The sequence below is a fragment of the Syngnathus scovelli genome, chromosome 4, assembly GCF_024217435.2.
Source record: "Syngnathus scovelli strain Florida chromosome 4, RoL_Ssco_1.2, whole genome shotgun sequence".
Lineage (NCBI taxonomy): Eukaryota > Metazoa > Chordata > Actinopteri > Syngnathiformes > Syngnathidae > Syngnathus > Syngnathus scovelli.
In genome coordinates this window covers 19,756,681-19,776,323 of record NC_090850.1, presented here as the reverse complement: position 1 = coordinate 19,776,323, position 19,643 = coordinate 19,756,681, and the positions used below count along the sequence as shown (strand labels likewise).

General features: G+C 40.6%; 1 protein-coding gene across 1 annotated transcript in view; it reads right to left on the bottom strand.

Moving 5' to 3' along the window:
- Positions 1–12,267: 12,267 nt before the first annotated feature.
- Positions 12,268–19,643, bottom strand: part of tox3 (TOX high mobility group box family member 3) — a 32,275-nt gene continuing 24,899 nt past the window's right edge. Inside the window, exons 4-7 of the mRNA XM_049718362.2 lie at positions 15,280–15,543; positions 14,954–15,184; positions 14,754–14,834; positions 12,268–14,667 (exon numbers count right to left, since the gene is read on the bottom strand). Of these exons, the coding sequence (XP_049574319.1) occupies positions 13,906–14,667; positions 14,754–14,834; positions 14,954–15,184; positions 15,280–15,543 (1,338 nt within the window). The 3' untranslated portion in view covers positions 12,268–13,905. The remainder of the gene's footprint in view (positions 14,668–14,753; positions 14,835–14,953; positions 15,185–15,279; positions 15,544–19,643) is intronic.

Sequence of the window (19,643 nt, the reverse complement as noted above, 5' to 3'; positions counted from 1 at the left end):
GGAGTGACACTTGGAAACACAAATACTTCTGCAGTCATAGCTGAACATTATTGTTTCATGTGGAACCATCATCTTATATTCAGTGCGCACCATCAAATGTGATTTCTAAACATCAAATGGAACGGGAAGAGGTGCACTTCATATTCTCGCTGGCATGAAAATAAAAAGTCAAAATGGGTTTGGGAAGTGGCAAGGGAAAAAAAAAAAATCGCAGCATGTCAAATCAATTCCTGCATTATGATGAGGTCATGAATTTCAGTATATGTGTGGACCATAAAAATGGAGGAATGATGACTGGAGGCTGCAGAAAAGTAACCCTGGCTCCAATAGCTACATTTCTACTACCTCACTGGATGAACACATTCATTGGCACTATCTAATTACATCCAATGCATGTGCTGCATGTAAAATTCTCCCTTTATAAAAATAATAACACTCTTCAGGTTTCAAATTAGAATTTTCAGCCTGTCAAACCAAAGTTTCAAACCAGTATTAAGAATTATTCTGAGCATTTGCGAGTGTAAAACATCCCGAAGATGTTTTTTTGATTAATTAATCACAATAACTATCAACATTGATTGCACAAATGTTGAGGTCTGTGTCCTGTCATCATCGCCTTAAGCAATCTTGTGTAAACGCTCTCACAGTGATAAATAATTCAAGCTTTACAACGGCCTTTCAATGACACGTTTAGAGGCAAAGCGGCTTATCCCGGCCATACAATTTCTTATTGTTTAAGAAAATAAAAGGCTGGGATGTGTATGGCACAGTATATTTAAGTTTACAAGTTTCTCAAGCAAACCTGTAATTTAGCTACCTGCCAAAGATTTTAAAGGCTTCCAGAATAAATCCCGAATGAGCAGATGTTTGCATTTTTACTGCAGCTGCTAAGGCCGAGGCTGGGCAACAAGCATACTTGAAGTAAATGAGGAGGTTTTTTTTTTTTTTTTGCTTGTCAAATGAGAAAAAAAATCTTTCATAACAAACTGCAGAGGGTTACACAACATGGGAATTTGTATGAAGGAGTAGGAAAAAAGGAGAATCCAATAATAGTGATTCCTAAAGTGTGGTGCAAGAAAAAAAAAATCTAATTTTTCATTTGCAGTGCCCCAAATTTCCCATTGTAGCCTTTTTGACTGCAATATAAAATAGCTAAAATGGGTTTCGGCAACTTTGTTGAAATTATTATGTGGCTTAAAAACTGAAGAAAAAAGCTTTATTGTTAAAGTCGGTGATGAGGTTTAGCAACCGTTTTCCTGACAATAAACGTGCAACAAGATCACGACACAGAAACCCGAAGCTCGTCGTCTCCCGGGATGGCGCTACTGTGCCAAAATGAGTCTCAAATTCACAAGTAACAATCCAAAAAAGAAAAGAAAAACTAGAACACAACGCAAGCCACCTGCTGCCTGTGGAACAAAACAAGTGGACAAGATCGTAGGCTGGCGTGGGTCCACACAAAAGCAGCCGTGCAGCGTCAATAATGGATGAAGAGTCATAACCGTGCTTATTGACTTGTTGCTTCTTGTCCTTTTCAGGGCCGAGCAGCTGCGTTGTAGAAGAAAGTCAGGACGCTTAATTGAGTCGTTTATCTGCGACTTGATGTAACCGGCTGCAAGCTAAGTTTATTTGAACAAATGAACAAACCAATTAAAAGTTGTAAATCACAAATGCTGTCACCAATTGGCAAAGTCAGTTAATGTCTAAATTATCAATTTTCCTCCATTTTTTTTCTCTCAAATATCTTGTTAGTTAGCGCTTAAGTCAAGAAGTAGCTTAAGTTAATTTCCCTTGCGGCCACTTAACAAAATAAAGACGCAATAATTTACAGAACTGTTGGCAACTGGCTTGTTTTGCTGCGCTAACTAACATTGTTCTATTAGCATCCAGCTAAAATGCTTTAAAGGTCAACATTTTACATTTCAAAGCTGATTCTTTGTGCCCCCAAAATACAAATTGTGATTTATTTTTTCAGTGTAGCGAGTGATTGCCAAAGTCATATATTAGCACACATTGTCACAAGTATGTGAACGAGACAAGGAAATTGCACCTGCCCCTTTGTTGGCTTTGTTAAAGGTTTCTGTAACTACAGTGACGCATTTCAGTCAATAAACAGCACACAAAAGACTGAAGAATTTACAACCCCCCCCCTCCCCCCGTGACTGTTACACATATGTTTAATGTGTTTGGATTAAGCTTAAAACTGCATGATATCATCTGTTTGCCTCGTCTTTTCCAAAGAACACCTTTGACGTGTTCACACGTGTACTCACACAAAGAACGAGCACACATTGCACAAAACCGATTTAAAGTAATGAAGAAAAACACCAAAATTGGATACAGCAATGTACAATAAGTAGAAGTATGAGTACATTTACAAAAATGACGTACACAGTTTAACGTTTTTTATGTCAACAGTGGTTAACCATTGCATTCCAGTTTTAAAGCGCACTTCTGCAAATTTAAACAGAGAAGACTTGGGCCTCCAGCCAAGCACATTTAAGTCTACAAAGCTATCAACTGATTTAAAGCAGGGAAGAAGAAATCAATAGAAGTGAATTGGATACAGTAGCGAGGATAAAGCGGGTACGTTATTAAGATGCAAACAGCGTCTCAACACCTCCCCTTGCAAGAAAAAAAAAAAAAAGCAACTCTTTGCAATCTCTTCAAGCTGCTTCATGTGTATAGAAAGTCCTATGAGATTGGAGCTGCAGGAAGAAAGAAGGCATCTGTACTCTTCCAGGTCAGCTATGCCCTGTTAGGGAAGGTTGGAATTTGAGATCCTAGGATAAACATCAGCTCCCGGGAGAGGACGCTTACTCATGGAACACTGCGGAGTGGAGAAATGAGCCTCTCCGCAAGCAAAAAAAAAAAAAACTACAACCACAAATAAAAACGAAGCAAAGGAAGGAGAGTTAATTCTTCACCTGATGCTTTAGGCAACAACAGTAACTCAGAAGTAAGGTGAAAACAACAAATTGTTGCATCTATAAACCAGAATGGCTTGTAGACCTCCACCAAGGCCAAACAATATAAAAGAAACCTGACTGAGTGGTTTGAGTGGAAAAAATAATAAACCAGCAAGTAGTCTAACTCTGCATGAAGGTGAGCCAAGTTTGAGTATTTTCTCAGACCAACGCAAAAAGGGCATTTTGCGCTGTTGTGGGTGTGAACACTCCTCTAATTCTTTTTAAATTCGGTGTGAAAAAAGGTCCACTGAAAAAATAAGTAATAAAAAACTCTCCATTTTGACTTCCTGTCAAACAACTGCTAATTAAAAAAAATCATTTTCAGTGTTCTTCACATGAGAAAACAAATTGTCATTTTCCGTTCAAAGCAAGTGAGAAGACAGTTGATGGCCGAGGTAGCAATGCTGAATAATTCCCCATAACGGCACTTTCAAGAGAAACTTGAGTCATTAATCATCCCCTTCTTCCTTCATAGCCGTGACAAGCGAGACAAGCAAATCCATGTCGGTGTATGTTAACGCACACAATAAATAGGACAGCCAAGTGATGAGTCCCTGAAGTGCACAATGGATCTTCTTTAAAGGGGTGTTTTTTTTCCATCATCCTTCAATTAGCTCAAGTGAACCAATTATTATTTTCAGTAAAGTGCTAAAAGCACGGACGTTGTATGACAGCAGAAGCCTCAAAGGGACAGTGAAGCTTAAAGTGAAGCTGAGATCAGCCGGACTAGAAATAACAAATCCTCCCTAGTATCAGTCAAGTTAACTATATAGAGGATAAAGTCAGCATTTTGAACACATCAAATATCTCTCTTAAGCTAAATATAAAAGCAACGTTATTACATTTCGGCAACTAGCACATGCTGTACCTTTTCTTTCTCATATCTATTCATTTCTATTCTGGGATACACGCAAACACATACACAACAGAAAATTCTTCTCATTTTGTGGGAACAAGCTGTGACTGTGTGGGCTGACACAATAAGCTCTGTGTGTGTGTGTTTTGAAAAGTGCATTATCAAAGTATGGATGATATTCAATGTGATACATTCATGGCCACAAAATCAAGTTATGTGATTTGAGTTGGGTAGTGAGAATGCGGCGTTGAAACAGACGATTATAATTGTTGCATGTCAAGTCAAGTCAAGTCAAGTCAAGTCAAGTCAAGTCAAGTCAAGTCAAGTCAAGTTTATTTGTATAGCCCTAAATCACAAACAGTCTCAAAGGGATTCACATAGACAAAAATTGACAATTATTCTCAAAGCATCCCCTGATCTTAAGCTCCCAAATGGAATGAGTCTCTGTTTTGGTGGTCAGCATGCCCGAAAGGTTGCAAATTTGGGGAAACATTTGTATCCGGGTTAAGTAGGTTGCGAAAATAACCCCAAAAAAATTGATCAGTAGCACACCTTGGAAAGTTTACAAAAATTAGCATGTTTTACATAGTGTAAACCATAACGAGAAAAAGTCAATTAAAGACTCTTGCTCTTAAATAAAGAATCGTTTTTCGTAGCTTTGAGGCAAATTTCAATGTCCGTCCTGAGATAATTTCCAAATTAACCCAATCATAAACAGATGGTTAAGGGGGTGGCCAGAGAGTGAATATTGGTGGCCATGCCCACCCCTGCCCACCAAGTAGCTCCGCCCCTGATATCCCCCAGTGAACATACTAAACTAATATAGCAGTTAGAAATTATATCTTTGGTTTTATTACAGTGGTTAACTTCTAACTTCCAAAATGTCATGCTTGTGAACAGTTTAGTAGAATTTGATTTGAAATGATGTCATCTCCTTTATCTTTATTAATCAAACAGCAGCTAAATAATTTTCAGCTCGGAGCCAAACGATAAAACAGAATGTTCTCTCGAGCTGATCAAGTGAGTGATGTTACATAAAAGCAATATTTCTTCTTCTCTCAGTGCTAGCAGAGAGAGATGAGAAGCAGATTGCCGTCATCTGAGCTCTTATCCAAACAGGGTTAGCAACAACAAGCGCACGCTAATGAACATGATGCTTGAGCCTCGGGGCTCTATACAAAAAAAAAAAAAAAAAAAAAAAAACTTATTCAAAGGCCATGCAACAATAAAGGCTACAATGATCAAACTGAAGGCAACAGTTTGATGCATTTTTAATTAATTTGAGGAGATGAACAAATGTGGTGATTAATAAGGGAGAAAAAAATACCATAAGTTGTGGAAAAAAATCTTGAAATGAATTTAACTTAATCTTGCTCAGACATAATAATCTGATTTGCTAATTGCAGTCATTGGGCGGGCTTCCATGTCAGTTCTAATTTCAGAAGCAAGGAAATGTTCATATGGCAGGCTATTGAAACTTTTGTGGACATAATCTAATAGACATCAAATATGTTTTTGTCATCACTGCTTTACATCGCTGGCTGTAATTGGCTGACACCATCATAAAATAAGAACCATATAAAAGTCACATATAGCGAGAGAGCTAGTTGACGTTGAAAAGGTTGTAAAATGTCATGAGCTGCAGCGTGTTCGAGCAATAACAAGAAGGTAGCATGGCAAAGAGATGCATGAATAATGTATTTGGACACACACAAACACACACACACACACGCGAACACACACACACACAGCCACGGGCACACATTAAAGGCAAAAACACACAAAAACAAATCACATCAAATAAATGCTTGATTATAATGTATGAAATGTTTCTGATCAGTCAGCTGAAAAACTAATTTCATTTTCTCATTAGAGCTCTTGCCCGGGGCTCCTTCTCATGTCAATGTTTATTACTTGCAAAAATAGAAAATTAAAATCATCTGGCTCGCTCGCAATCGGAGCTGAGAGAGAGAACATTTGCAATGGAGAAGGAGGGAAAAATAGGGGAAAGTGGGCAACAATTGAAAGAATCCATCCCTCGCTCTCTCTTTTCCTCTCTCTCTCTATTTTTTAACAGACGCAATGGGTTTATAGCTACTGTGACCTTTCCCTCTCTGGAGATTTGCTACTCTGCACTCATCCATCATCTTTATAATTCACTGTGGAGTCGCTCGGGAGATTGTTTGCGCCAGGTGACCGACACCATTAATGTTTACCATTTTGTCCTATATATTAGCTTCCTGAGGGACAAAAACAAACATAACATTATGTATTTTTCTGTATTAAGAAGCAGTTGAAGGAATTTCAGATGACAACAGTGTCACAGATATATATATATATATATATATATATATATAATATTACCTTTATTCTACCAAATGGAAATAATACGTTCGAGTAAAGAAGCGGCTGTGAGTGACGCGTAAGCTAGCAAAGCACAAAGGGTCAACACCCACCTGCCAAATTTGACTGAGAGAAATCCACTAAAGTCTAATTATGCTGGAAGGAATGTAAAAAAAGATATCACACTTACGTGCGGTTTAACTGCCTATTTTAAGTCTTAATGTGTTTTTCAAAAGCCACGTCACACAAACATGTGTCTTGACCTTTCTACTGAGAGGCCTTTTTCATTTATTTTCCAGGATGCTTCCCTTTAGGAGCACTTCTGCTCTCGTCATTAGAAGAAAGGTCAAAGGGAGTCGTCAATCCGACAAGTCGACGAGTACTGCCAGCGCAATGAAGTAAGTACAGATGGAGGCTTCTTCGTATTACCGCTACCTGATCATGAATATCGTCTTTGGACTCTAACGTGAAAAGTATGATTGACGTTTTCCACATAAATCAGTAGACGTAGAATCTGCGTCGAGTAAGTATTAGTGAAGATCCAAAAAGAAACCGAAACAGGTCTGCAAACCACCTCGTATACACCGCCGCCCAAAACACAAAACGTTTCTAAGCGATTTAATCGGTAGAAAGAACAAAGGGGACAGTCCATGGATTGCAAGTGTACTTTGTTCTTGGGTTGCTATGCATTAGTTCTGCTTTAATGCATCATGCTATTATCTACAAGGACAGTACCTTCATGTTCCTCCTGAAGAACATTACGCAGTTGATTGAAATTACAGCTCCTTTCAAGGAGAAAATCTTATCTGAAAGCAAGGGCAAAGTGGTTCCCGTTTGAAGGCCCAGAAATAAAAATGTCTGATGTTGGTGTTTGTGGAGATTTTCTGAAATTTACAATAACCCTTCACAGCTGATAACCAGATTGAAAAGATTGACATTGGGCCAAAGTACCCCCCGCCTGATTCAAGATGGCGGTTCGGGGGTGTTGCTATGTGTGGCTTGTCAAAACGATGGTGATGGATGACGCTGTTTGTGACTGGCAACATCACATTAGCACATAAAAACGTGGCTGATGAATAGAGCCAACGTCAGCCACCCACCCCAGAAAGAAGATGGACGAATTATTGAACACGTTGTCCGGGAGGGAGGGGCGGGGCAATGGGGTTCGGTTTAGTCTTCACTGTGATCACCTGAAATGTACTAAACTCAAATGTAATTGCTGTAATCGGTTTGCAATCCTTACGATCAAAGTTTGGGCTGGTTGAATTTTTTCGTTAGGGTCATGGGTACTGTAACTAGAGTGATTTCGGGGCAAGGGTCTGTACCACACTGGTTGTCAATAAATATTCACATTGGCATCCACCCAGGTAGACCATATAAATTTGAACCCAGAACTTTGAGGCGCTTAAGTAATAACAAACAAAAGGTTATATGGACTTCCAGGACAGAAAGGTCACAAGGTGCATGGGACCCCCACACTCCCCTTTGGCTGGCCCCTGTCCCCGGAACAAAGAGAGGACTCAAACAATGGCTCACTCTGAGAGCAGAATGAATATACGAGCCCACAGCTATAAGCCCCCCCCCCCGTGCAATTCCCTCATGCTTTTGACAGAAACATACTTGTTCTTCGCAGTGAAGAGCTAATGAAGATGGGCTGGGCAGTAAACTGATAAAAAAATACACACACACAAGAATTGGAAGAGCTTTGCCAGACAAATGCTCGCTAATGGAGCATGGCAGGAGTCTGTCTTGCGTCGTCGACTGTACACTATCCAGGTCTCGCATCGCAGCTGTCCACTCTGACGCTCGAAACAAATCGCTCATGTGCGTCTGGAGCTGGCGCCGGTTTGTGATTTGTTACGCCAACACACTCACCAACGAATGCGTGACCTGATAAAACTAACTTTTGTGATTCCGAAAGAAACGAAATGCAAATGTTGAGACATGATGTTGCAAGACACAACTCACAATTTTTCAATATTCAGCTTGAGGATGAAATTTTAGGGTGAACGTAAAACACATACTAACCTTCACAGGTGAACTTCATTTGACTTTTGTGAAAGTTTTGAATGTCCAAATATTTCAGCACTTTTTTCACTGTGAGCTGAAGAAGACAAAGATGAAGAAGACAAACAGCTGAACAACAAAATTCTCAACAGGTGTTTGATTTTTTTTTTGTATCAGCGCAAACCGATCTCCAAACCAATTGCGACTCTGGACCAGCAGTGTGACGGTTCGCTCAAACACGGTTTTGGTGAATTTTGGACATATTTGGTCAATGTCAGACATAAAAATATCCCAGCGGGCATCAAACCTTCTGAATCATTGCATAATATTCGGGGTGGGGCCTCGATAATCCAAACAATATATTTACATAGCTTTTTAAATGCCAATTTAAAATCATTTCATTCATTTACACTGACTTTGAAAACAATTGAATCATCACCTTTGCTCACCCCTTTAAGAATCCCTCCTGCAGCGCAACATGAGATGTTTACAGAGCATACAGAGTAAATGAGTCATTATTGCTCATCTCTAACCTTTTCCTCCCCCCACCCACCTTTTGTTTGGCAACAGCTGTTATCATAGATTTCTTCCCCCCCCTTCTTCTTCTTCTTCTTTTTTTTCTCGGTCAGCTGCGATTGCTGGGGGGCAAAACAGGAGCAGATGGTGTTTTGCTATGCATGAATGGAGCGTTGGAGGAGTTTGCTTTGAATAGGGGCAACTTTTCAATGGTGTCTCCGCGCCACCTGCCTCTTGTGGCACGACATGGAGGAAAGAGAGAAACTCGGCGGGCACCGTCCATACGTATCGATTATCACGACGAGTGGTGGCGTAATGGCAAGTACGCCAGGCCTTGATGTAATTGGATGTGACACGCTGAGCTTTTGTGTAATCTATCACCGCTGCCGTGCTTAAGCAATTGAGTTTCCATAGAAACATGTTGGCCAACTCAATGGCTTTTATGATTACTAGTCCAAGTGAGGTGCGTTAAAAAGGAAGGGATGATAAAGTGCGGATGGAATGGCGATTCTACGCTACATTTGGAATCGATACGACACCAACAAGCTGGTTTAAAGTCTCGACTACTTTCAGTCAGCAAAATTTCAGATGCGTCTGTGAGTGTAGAGGAAAAGGCCCTTGTTCTGCCAGAACTCCCGGCATGCCACAGTTCGGTCTGTCAAATTCCCAAACACGGTCAACTAGACTGGGTTTGTGCAAATGGTGTCCAAAACTGGAACATATCGACCTCTGTTTTCGTGACTGGCGCAATTCTGGCATGACGAGTGATGTAAATCTGTACAGAGGCAAGTTGGACCGGGTATTGGTAATTTCGCAGTAGTTTTTTTTTTTTTTATATAATCTTTTTTGCAACTTACTGTAAGTGGATGCATCAGGTTTATTCTACTGGAAGATATCAGCAAAATATAATTTCAATAAGATATAGAGATAGTGCCATTGATAGTGCTAGATATTGATGGGTAATTTTTAATAAATAGGACAGAGATGAGCCTTGGTTTGATAGAACCATGTTGTTATTTTGCGGTTTCCCAGAGCGATATTTTAAAGTGGAAGAGAAACATGAGCGGCACAGCCGTATATCTTGGCTTTTATTGAGTGCGTTAATGTTGAACTACTCTGTGGAGAGCGAGACTGTTTGCTCTCATTAACAACAGGATGAAGCATATTAAAGCTCTATCAATCACCACACCCGCAATGTTCCCACATTACTCTATTTTTTATTTATCTTATTTTTATTTATTTATTTATTTATTTATTTATTTATTTATTTATTTATTTATTTATTTATTTATTTATTTTCATTGGTTCCAAAACAGGTGAGCCCACATCCTCAGTATCGATCGGCCCAAACATGCATTTGAACAAATAAAAGCCTTAGTCCAATAAATACCTTGTAAATAAATAAAAGATGCATATTCTAACCGAACTACGACTGTATTTTCCTATGGTGGCCTCCGCTTCAATGGATGCCGTATCCCATATGAATATATCGTAAAACTAATATATATGATTCTGATTAAGTGTTGAAAACTGATTAAGAACGTGTAATTTCACATCAAGATGATTTGTGCAACTACTATACTCTACTCATCCCTTCAATAAATGCCTGGTAATTACTAGAGTTGCGTAAATAACCCCCCGGCTGCTTTTTGACAGAATAGGGTCTGTCATTGTAAGTAATACAATCTCAGGATGACCTAATTATGCCCCCCCACCCCACCCGTCACACTGAGTGCAAAATCAGATGTGCAAGCAAAGGGATTTTGTATTTTAATCATTTATTTGACTCTTTTGTCGCTTTCCCGTCCGCCGCACATAAACAATGCCATCGCCACAAAAGCCCTGCTGACACCGACCATCTGACCACCAGGCCTACGCCCACCCGTCGCCCTGCTTGCTCACCGAGAAACTTCATTGCAACATTGCTAACTCAGCTTTTTTCTTTTTCTGGACAAGCCAGTTGCCCCCGTGCAAATCACAGCTGAACTCTGTCAGAAATAGTCAAGAAGAGAAGATATCTGTATCTATATCTACTATATCTATATATATTGTAGATATAGTAGATATAGATATCATATACACGTGTGCCAACTGGAACATGGACCACTTGTTTGATGGAAATGCGACACATACTTTAGTACACAAGATTGTCAGTGATGGTGATTTTTTTTTATTTCTTGTTTGATATTTACTTGGTTGAGTCAAATTATGTGGAGTCAGGCATTGAGCAGGAAGTGCATTTATTCCTCCGCTAAATGAAGTGTTTTGAAATGGAGCCGTAACCTTTTGATTCGGGCGGCTGTGAGATATTTGTCCACACACTGATCGGCTCAGCTCTGAGGGCTTCCAGGAGCAGCGAAGAACTCTTCCATGCATTATTTATGGGGCCTCGGCTGTGAATCCGCTTGGAATAATAATAACAGCCATTTCCCAGAGGCTCATTATTGTGTGTTTTTTAAAAGCTTGCGTTCGGTTGCCATGGACACCGGAGCTCCTCAATCCTCTTTCTCGCTCTCTCGATCCTGCATTGACATTCAACTCACGCGCCCTGGCTCTTTTAATTTTCATCACATCATAAGAGTTTTTTGTGTCTGTGTGCTTGCCTCTTCACTAATCATGGTGAAAGAAATTGGCCTTTTTATTTGAGCCTCCCCCCCGACACACACACACACTAAAAAGAAAACAAATTAGAAACGTATTGAAATCAGAGTCAATTCATACCGCTGATTTGTAAATTGAAATCCCCTCAGTCGCCTTTGGAAGACATAAAAAGAAAGGGAAAAGGGCCCTTTCTGGGCAGCCTATTGTGAATATAAGATAATTATTGTTTGCCAAGACCCCCGATGCCCCCCCCCCCCCCCCTTCTTCCAAGCCTTGGGGACATGTTGGAAATGAAGCCATTCTGAAGGCAGTATGAAATAGCAGTGGGGGGAGGAGCCTGTGTTGTTATTATAATGATGAAGACAAGTAGCAGTTTCATGCTGCCCTTGCCTCGAAAAAAAACCCACCAAATGATGTCCATAAATGTGACGGAAACTGACAAGAGCATTCATATCATCTGAGTGGTCTATAAATTGCTGAATGGTTTAAGTTCTAATTACATTAAAGAAATGCTAATGGAATACAAATCCAGTAGGGCTCTGAGGTCTGCAGATTCAGGTCAATTAGCGGAGGCCAGAGTTCAAATCTAACTTGGTGAAGCAGCATTTAGTTGTTGTGCTGCATGCGAATGGATTATGTGGCCAACAGAATTGAATTCAGCTCCGAGTGTAATCATTTTCCCTATGCTTAAGGTCTTTTATTGTAAATGGTTTTCATTGTTCTGGTTTGCAGTATATAAATAAAGCTGCCTTGCCTAAAAATACAGCAAAAACCTGTTTATCATGGGGATAAACCTTGGGGAGACCATATATATATTATATATATATAAACAAACTACATATTAGGCATATTAGTTTTGTGTACATTTAAGAGGCGGGGCATTTGGTACCAAATGTGTTGGTGCTAAAGGTGGGGGAAGAAGTAATATTAGTTTATTAATAGTTTGGCCATTTATCACGAACAAAAATGGGTCAGTTTGTCTCCATTCACTTTCATAAGTGTTTATTTCAGTAGCTAACAATAAGATAAAAGGCATAATAACTCCTGAAACAAAAGGGATCCCATCAAATAAATATTTGCGATTGATAGTTTAATTTTGAACACACACAAATATATAATACTTCATACAAAAAAAATATGGCTACCGTCATATTAGAATGCGATGGAATGTCTCTGGATGCGTTGATGACTCGTCTACTTGTATGGCAAAGCGAAGGGAAAAAGAAAAACTGATTGTTGCTATTGTAACTCATAAAAAAAGTAGAAAAAGAGCAGAAAATGCATTTTGTGATATAGCAATCCACAGGTCATTTCAACAATGTTTTCATTAAAGCCTCACTTATTAAAACTTTACAAGCGATATGAAAAAAATGTACATTAATTTTTGTGGGTTTGTAACTTTAGGGTCGACTGTACAGCTGGCAAAAATACCTCCAATGCCTTTTTATTTTATTTTTTTAAATTATTTTTCAGTTGGCTTTGGCAGTGCAGCAGCAGATTGGCTCTGCTTTATTTGTTTTATTTATTATTATTTTTTTTATCTTTCATCACATTAAAAATACATCACATTTGTTTCCCCCCCAAAGCGTCCGCCTGGAGAAATGGATTATAAAATATCCCCTTTTCGTTAGAGAAAAATAAAAGACATAATTTAATTGTTAAACAACTGACAGGAAAAGTAATCAAGGAGGATTGGGATTTGAGGGAGTGGGTTCAGGCAGTAGCAACCCCGACACTACGAAAACACATACAGCAGATAACAGCTACACGACATGGAGACAGAAAAACGATCTTTCAGGTCTTTAATTGTCCCCCAAACCTGGGACCAGTCCAGCCAAAGTCCTGACTTTGCTTCAGTCCCTCGCGTTTGTCCATTAGTTGCCGCCCCTGCCCTTATAAATAAAGCTTTAGCGTTAAATAAAAACAGTGACAGACACATGGCGTACCCAATAACAACTGAAAGACACCACAAACGAGTACGGACACCCCCCTACTTACGAACATTAAGCTTCCCATATATTTTGGACACGAATAGTTAAAAAGTTAAAAAATGAAATGGTTTTTCCACAAGACTGAATTTTGCGTGTTCTGTTTTTTCTTACAGAGAAAGTTCTCCATTCCCAACATTGATATATTCTCATAGGTTTCAACGGGATTTACAGATTTTAGCAACTCATGGATTTACCAAGACAAAAATGATCCCCATGAGATTTGACACCACGAAGAAACCCGCTAAGAAAACCTTGGATGACACCGACTATGACGGTATTGAAGTCGAGCTATTTGTTATTAAAAGTTGGATTTAACTGATTTGAGACAAATATGGTAAAAAATGAGAAATACATACCATTCAAGACACGATCAGTCTTCTGGAATGTAACTCGTTCGTAAGTTAGGGAGTGTCTGTAAACGGCGTCCTAGCTTGGACGAAACCCCATCAAGCCCTCTCCCCCTTTGGCCTCACATTTCCACGCGAGTGCATATCCGTCTATAACAATGGACACCAGTTCTTCTTGATATAACATTCTAAATTGTGACACACTTGTTAAGTGCAACGCTGAAAAGCAACCTGGACTGATGCTTTTATTCTAATGTCCTTGAAGGAATTTTGGTTCAGAAAATGCTGACCTGGGAAAGGACCTGCGTGTGGGCCTGGGAGGGGTGTTGCGGCGGCGGAGGGTTCTGCTGCTGGGGGGCTGGCTGAGGACTTCCGAGAGATGCCGAGCCAACAGAATGGGGCGTGCCGGGAGAGTGATGCGGCGGGGAACACTGGGACTGGTGTTGTTGAAGATGTTGGATTTGCTGCTGATGCATTTGTTGCTGCATTTGCATGTGCTGCATTTGCAAGTGCTGCTGCTGCTGTTGTTGTTGTTGTTGGTGGTGGTGTTGTTGTTGGATGTGGTGCTGTTGGAGTTGCTGCTGGAGGTGGTGTTGGAAGTGCTGATGCTGCATCTGCTGCTGAATCTGCTGGTGGTGCATCTGCTGCTGCTGCATCTGGTGGTGCTGGAGGTGCTGCTGCATTTGTTGCTGCATGGAATGCTGCTGCTGCTGCATGGGCGGGCTCATCTGCGACACAACCGAGGAGTGCGCCATGGTCCCGCCGGAGCCCATCTGACCGAGCATTTGCGGCATCGGGGACATGTTCTGGTGGGAAACGGTGACCGAGGTGACGATTTGATTGCCCCCGATTCTCATCTGCAGAGGCTTGGGGGCGATGGCTCGGGGTAGGGCTTGCTGAAGAGCCTGCGAAGCCGAGGGCATGGAGGGGTGCTGATTGAGTGGGGAGGGCAGCACCAAGCCCGGAGAGAGGCTGGTGGAGGCCAAAGTCTGCTGCACAGACCGGATCGTCTGGGCCTCTGCGGATTCTGCCGCAGCCTGGACCCCGTAAAAAAACCCGACGAATCAATCATCTGAAATTTCACAATGCAATTGTTTTTAGGATAAGGAGAAAAATGACTGACCTTGGACACCAGACTAGCGCGGTATGCTGCCAAGGCCTTCAAGTACTCTTTCTTGGCAGCCTCTGTTTTGCTTTTGTACACCTGAAATAACACCACAACAGAGATCAATGAGCGACGAGATTTTTCTTGAAACACGGAAGGCATGGAAGGAAGTTGCATACTGCAGGGTCAGTAGAAACTTCATATTCCGTTAGACGCACCTGTTTCTGCTCTTCTCCAAGACCGTCCCACATGGATGCCACGATCTTGGACACCTCGCCAAAGGTGGCGTTGGGGTTCTGACCCTTGATAGCGGCCTGAGTGTCTCGGAAGAACAGGGCATATGCCGACACTGGCTTCTGAGGTTCGTTAGGATCCTTCTTCTTCTTCTTCTTGGGGGTCTTGGGCTTTTTCGTTTGATCGACGGGTGCCGGTCTCTTTTCGCCCACAACCTAAAATAATAGAGGATAGATTTAGCTCAGGGCTGTCGCTTCTAAATATACATATAGATTCAAGCTTTTTCGCAGACATCTGATGACTTCCTCACCCTGTTGCCGTCATCCTGGTCATCTTCGTTGATGGAGCTGGAAGGCGACGGTGTGGCAGACTTGCTAGCCGGCGGTGATGGCGAAGTGTGGGCGATGTTGGCTCCACCCATGTTCAGGTTCAACTGCGCATTGAGATGCGATTGGTTGATGGTGGTCAGCTGATTCCGCGAGATCATCCCGTTGGGGCCGTTTATGTTGGCGATGGACTTCATCAGCATGGCTGGGTTGGTTGCGTACTGGCGGATATGGGCCGATCCAACGTTCTATTAGTGACGTCAAAGGAAAAGGAGGCATTGTTTACATGGTAATGCAGTATTGATTCTCTGTTTTGATGTTAAGTTGCTATGCCTGCAGCTCAAATGTTTATACCTGAAACAATATGGTACAATCAATGATCACTGCTAACCATTCTCTACGCGCGGATGTCGTCAACGGCAATCACGGTAATCCAGAATTAGAAATGATCTTTAAGACTGAACAATAAATTCTTGTGATTGAGAAGGCACAATTGATTTTCAGGAGATAATTGAGGAACACTGAGCGTTTGAAAAAAAAAATCTTTAATCATGAACTGTTTCTTGGAATTGCATTTAAGAGGGAACATTGGGTTTGCATTTAACAGAACTGAGTCGTAAATTATCTTTCAAATAACAAGAAAGATTTTTTTGATGCTTTAAAATGAAACAACTGGGTCTTGTAACAACAGACTCTTCAAAGAGTCTTTGAGACCGAACAACCGAGCCTTAAAAGAGTATTTGGGAAGAAACTGCATATTCTTAGAAGTGCCTTATGCAAGGTGCATGTTTACACAGGTTAGCATTGATTGCAACTCGGTTGAAACCAGCAGCCGTCTCTAAGGGCTGCCAGATCAGAGAGCTGACATGGAACAGAGGAGGAGATGTGAGCGCAACACAAGAAGGTGATTTGTTCCTTCTGGCTGAGTCCATCTGGTATTCAGCAACACAATCTCAATCTCCACCTAAATCAACACATCATAAACCAACGCATGAGGCTCTATTGAACTCGCCCATCTTGCTGAAATATTGTAACAGCTTTTAAGGATACAACATATTGTTGTCACTTCTCTCTTATCATGAATACAATTTGTGGGGAGCGATGGAAGGTGTCTGTTTATTCGTGGCAGGAAGATGCAGTGAGAAAATCTTTTGTTTTTTTTTTCACAAATAATAAAAAACATAGACAAGCTTGTGAGCATATTTGCATAGCCACCTCACTTCCAAGTGCTTTTGTCATTACTGAAAACATGACGGGTTGCCGTTTGCGCCATAAAAAGACGCATGCTGAGCTCATTAGTCGCGGCCATCTGTATGGCAACGATGCAGACCGGCCAATGAGCCGTTGCGCCGTTTGTTTGGAATATGCTGATTACCTCAAAATGCTTCTTAAGCATTGAGAATTTTTTTCAGTTAAACTTTGGAAGTGATAGCAAACTTTTGTGATCAGGGGTGTATTAGTATTTTTGTTTTTATATAATACTTAATTTTACTGTACTTGTCTGTATTATTTTAAGGCAAAGATTTTCCAGATTTTTTCGTTTGTTTTTTCCTAACCTCCATTTTTTTTCTTTTTTTACTTTTGAGGCATATAATGAAAAAAGTTCATGATGGCATCAGTTTTTCAACAGTGAATGCAGTGTGTCGAATTGGAATCAGCGTGTGACGATAAAGGCTGACGAATCATCTTGGCTCACACTCGCATACAAATAGATCACGGCCTTGCCGTTTCTCGTTTGCATTTTGATTACGGTATTGTCAGCACTCCTGACGAGATGTTTTGATAGTTGTCGTAAATCGGCAAATAAGTCCTTATCTCCGGCTCTCAGCAGCTAAACAAGCTACTATGTCTCTAATCAATACATGTTAATCCACTTTGCAATATCCCTCACATAACCTCTGAGAAAGGAAGAGGAAAATGACTTATTTACTGCATTTCTATTGCAGAATGACAGCAATAAAATGAATGTCATCTTTCGGGGCTCCGATGACACGTGCGATACAATTTCAACAAAGATATCAGAAGAATGAAATAGAAAATCTGAATTGATGAAGAGTTTATGAACAGTGCCTGCATGTGCTAAGCTGTAAGAGCACTGAAAAGAATGTTAACAAGTTCAATTTCCATTCAATCAATGAGCAGAGCTCTTGGAAATGTTCTGTGGCAGCAGAGGGCTAAAAATCATCTATATGGTAATTATGGGTGGATGAATCCCCCAGTAACTTTCGCCAGCATGAAAGGTCAGTCCTATTAAAGATAGTTTATCAGCACTCTGCACATATTCCTTTACTGGGCTTCTAAATGGCGACATCATTTTTATTTTTAAAACACACACACAGAAACACATGCGAGTGCAAGCACACACGGCCCTTCCCCTTTTTCCATTTTCAGCAACTGTGCTTAAGCTAAATGAGAAAAATACTATTGTGAGTACTGGTAAAGGCTACAATGCAGGGGCGGGGCTATTTTAGTCCTCTGGGGGCACACTGTTTTTATTTAAAAATATAACGATCAAACATAATGAATTATTATTGTGTGAATAAACAAAGACGGGCAAATGGCAGCCCGTCCACATTCCCAGTGTCCCATTTAACACTATTTAGCTTTTTGTTACCAAACCAACAAATTATTAAAAAAAACAATTAACTTAAAGTAAAAAAATTGTGGGGCAATCTCAAATATATAAAATTTGCCATAAATACGCAAATCCACACATTACCCAGGCTATAATATTGGGCACTTCTCATGCTATGTTAGCATCAATGCTAACATTACAAGACCACTTCAGTGCCTAAGACTCTTGACAAGTGATCAGGGTAGGATATTACCCCCGCTTCTGACACTAAATTCCAGCTGTCCTGTGACCCTGAACAGGATAATAGAACACGGACGGGTGGAATGACATGACATTGGTAAACAGAGATTGCATTACAAGACATCTACTGTATGGTTTTAATCCAATCATATGAGGACAGACTGAGGCAATTTTCTCTGTGTCCTTGCACATGTCAAGACATGGCGAAAGCACCAGGTGTTCTTTGGAAATAGAAGCCCAGGACCCTCGTTGTACAGTAGAGGAGAGGTGGGAGAAGAAATTGTGAATAAAGCTACGCTGGCAAGCTGTACCCTCCGGTACGATTGGGTTTGAGCACAAACGAGGGGATGGTAACACACTGGGAAACAAAAAAATTCGAGAGTTCGGAGCTTGTTAAGAGAGTGGATTAAATAAATAATGACTTGGCATTCAGGCGTTGCATTGCCCCTAACAAGGTGAACAATTTGCAAGATCTACGTGCTGCATGAGCAGTCAGGACTGGGGAATTAGAGGAGCACTTGGCAATGCAATAGAAATTCTTGCAAATCAGATCTGCTGTATTCACAGCCTGACTTTCACTTTCTTTTTTTTTTTGAAACAGATAAGTCTTTTTTTACAATGAGTGTAAAAGCGAGTATTGTATCTCCAACTTTTTCTGATTTACCTTTCCGTAGAACCTTCGCCGATATGGACTGGGAGACTTTGCCTTATGTACAGATTGACCATACCTGATGTAGCCTTACACAATTGGTAGTATCAGAAGAAAAAACTAATAATTTTGGTCTTTTGAGGTAATATCAGTTGTATTTTTTTATGTGCCAGTGTTCTACATAAACACTGACAAAGACAGAGTCGACTCGACAACTGTCCCCCTCCGGAATAAGAATCAAAAGCTGTTTTCACACTGACACTAAAAACTAGCATCGGGTAGATAAACGGCATATTCTTCTGTTACAGCCACTTTGCGTAATTATGGGAGCAAAGTGAGCAGAAAGCAAACAAATCAAATGAAAAATGTAATTGTAATATTATGCTGTTTATTTGTTGGCCCCTGCAGCCATAACAAAGAAGAGAGCTTGTAATCACGTACATAAGCATGTCATTCCTTTATCAGCGTGCTGACAACAATGACAAAACACCCCTCTCAGGCTCTCGTAAATCACTGTCTGCAAACTGAGACCGGCACTTATCTTGTTTCAAAAGTTTCCTCTTGGAGATAACAAAGAAAAAAGAAAGAATCAGGTGAAAGGAATGACGATATTCATTGTGCCAAAGCTTTTGGGGAATCAATCCCATTTCAGGAGAAAATGAGGGACCATCTCCTTTTTTTTCCCGTGGCAGAATGTGCGATGGCCGATAACGAGCGGCAACCTACTTTCTCAGCTTTGAAATAAGAGTCCAATCAGACACATGAGCCATGCAAATGGTCTTAAAGGAGGAATAAATGCCAGGGAATCAAAATCTAATCCTCTAGCAAGTCGTGAGAACGGTCCGGAATGTAATTGTGTCAAGGTTCCTCCAGATGTACCGAGC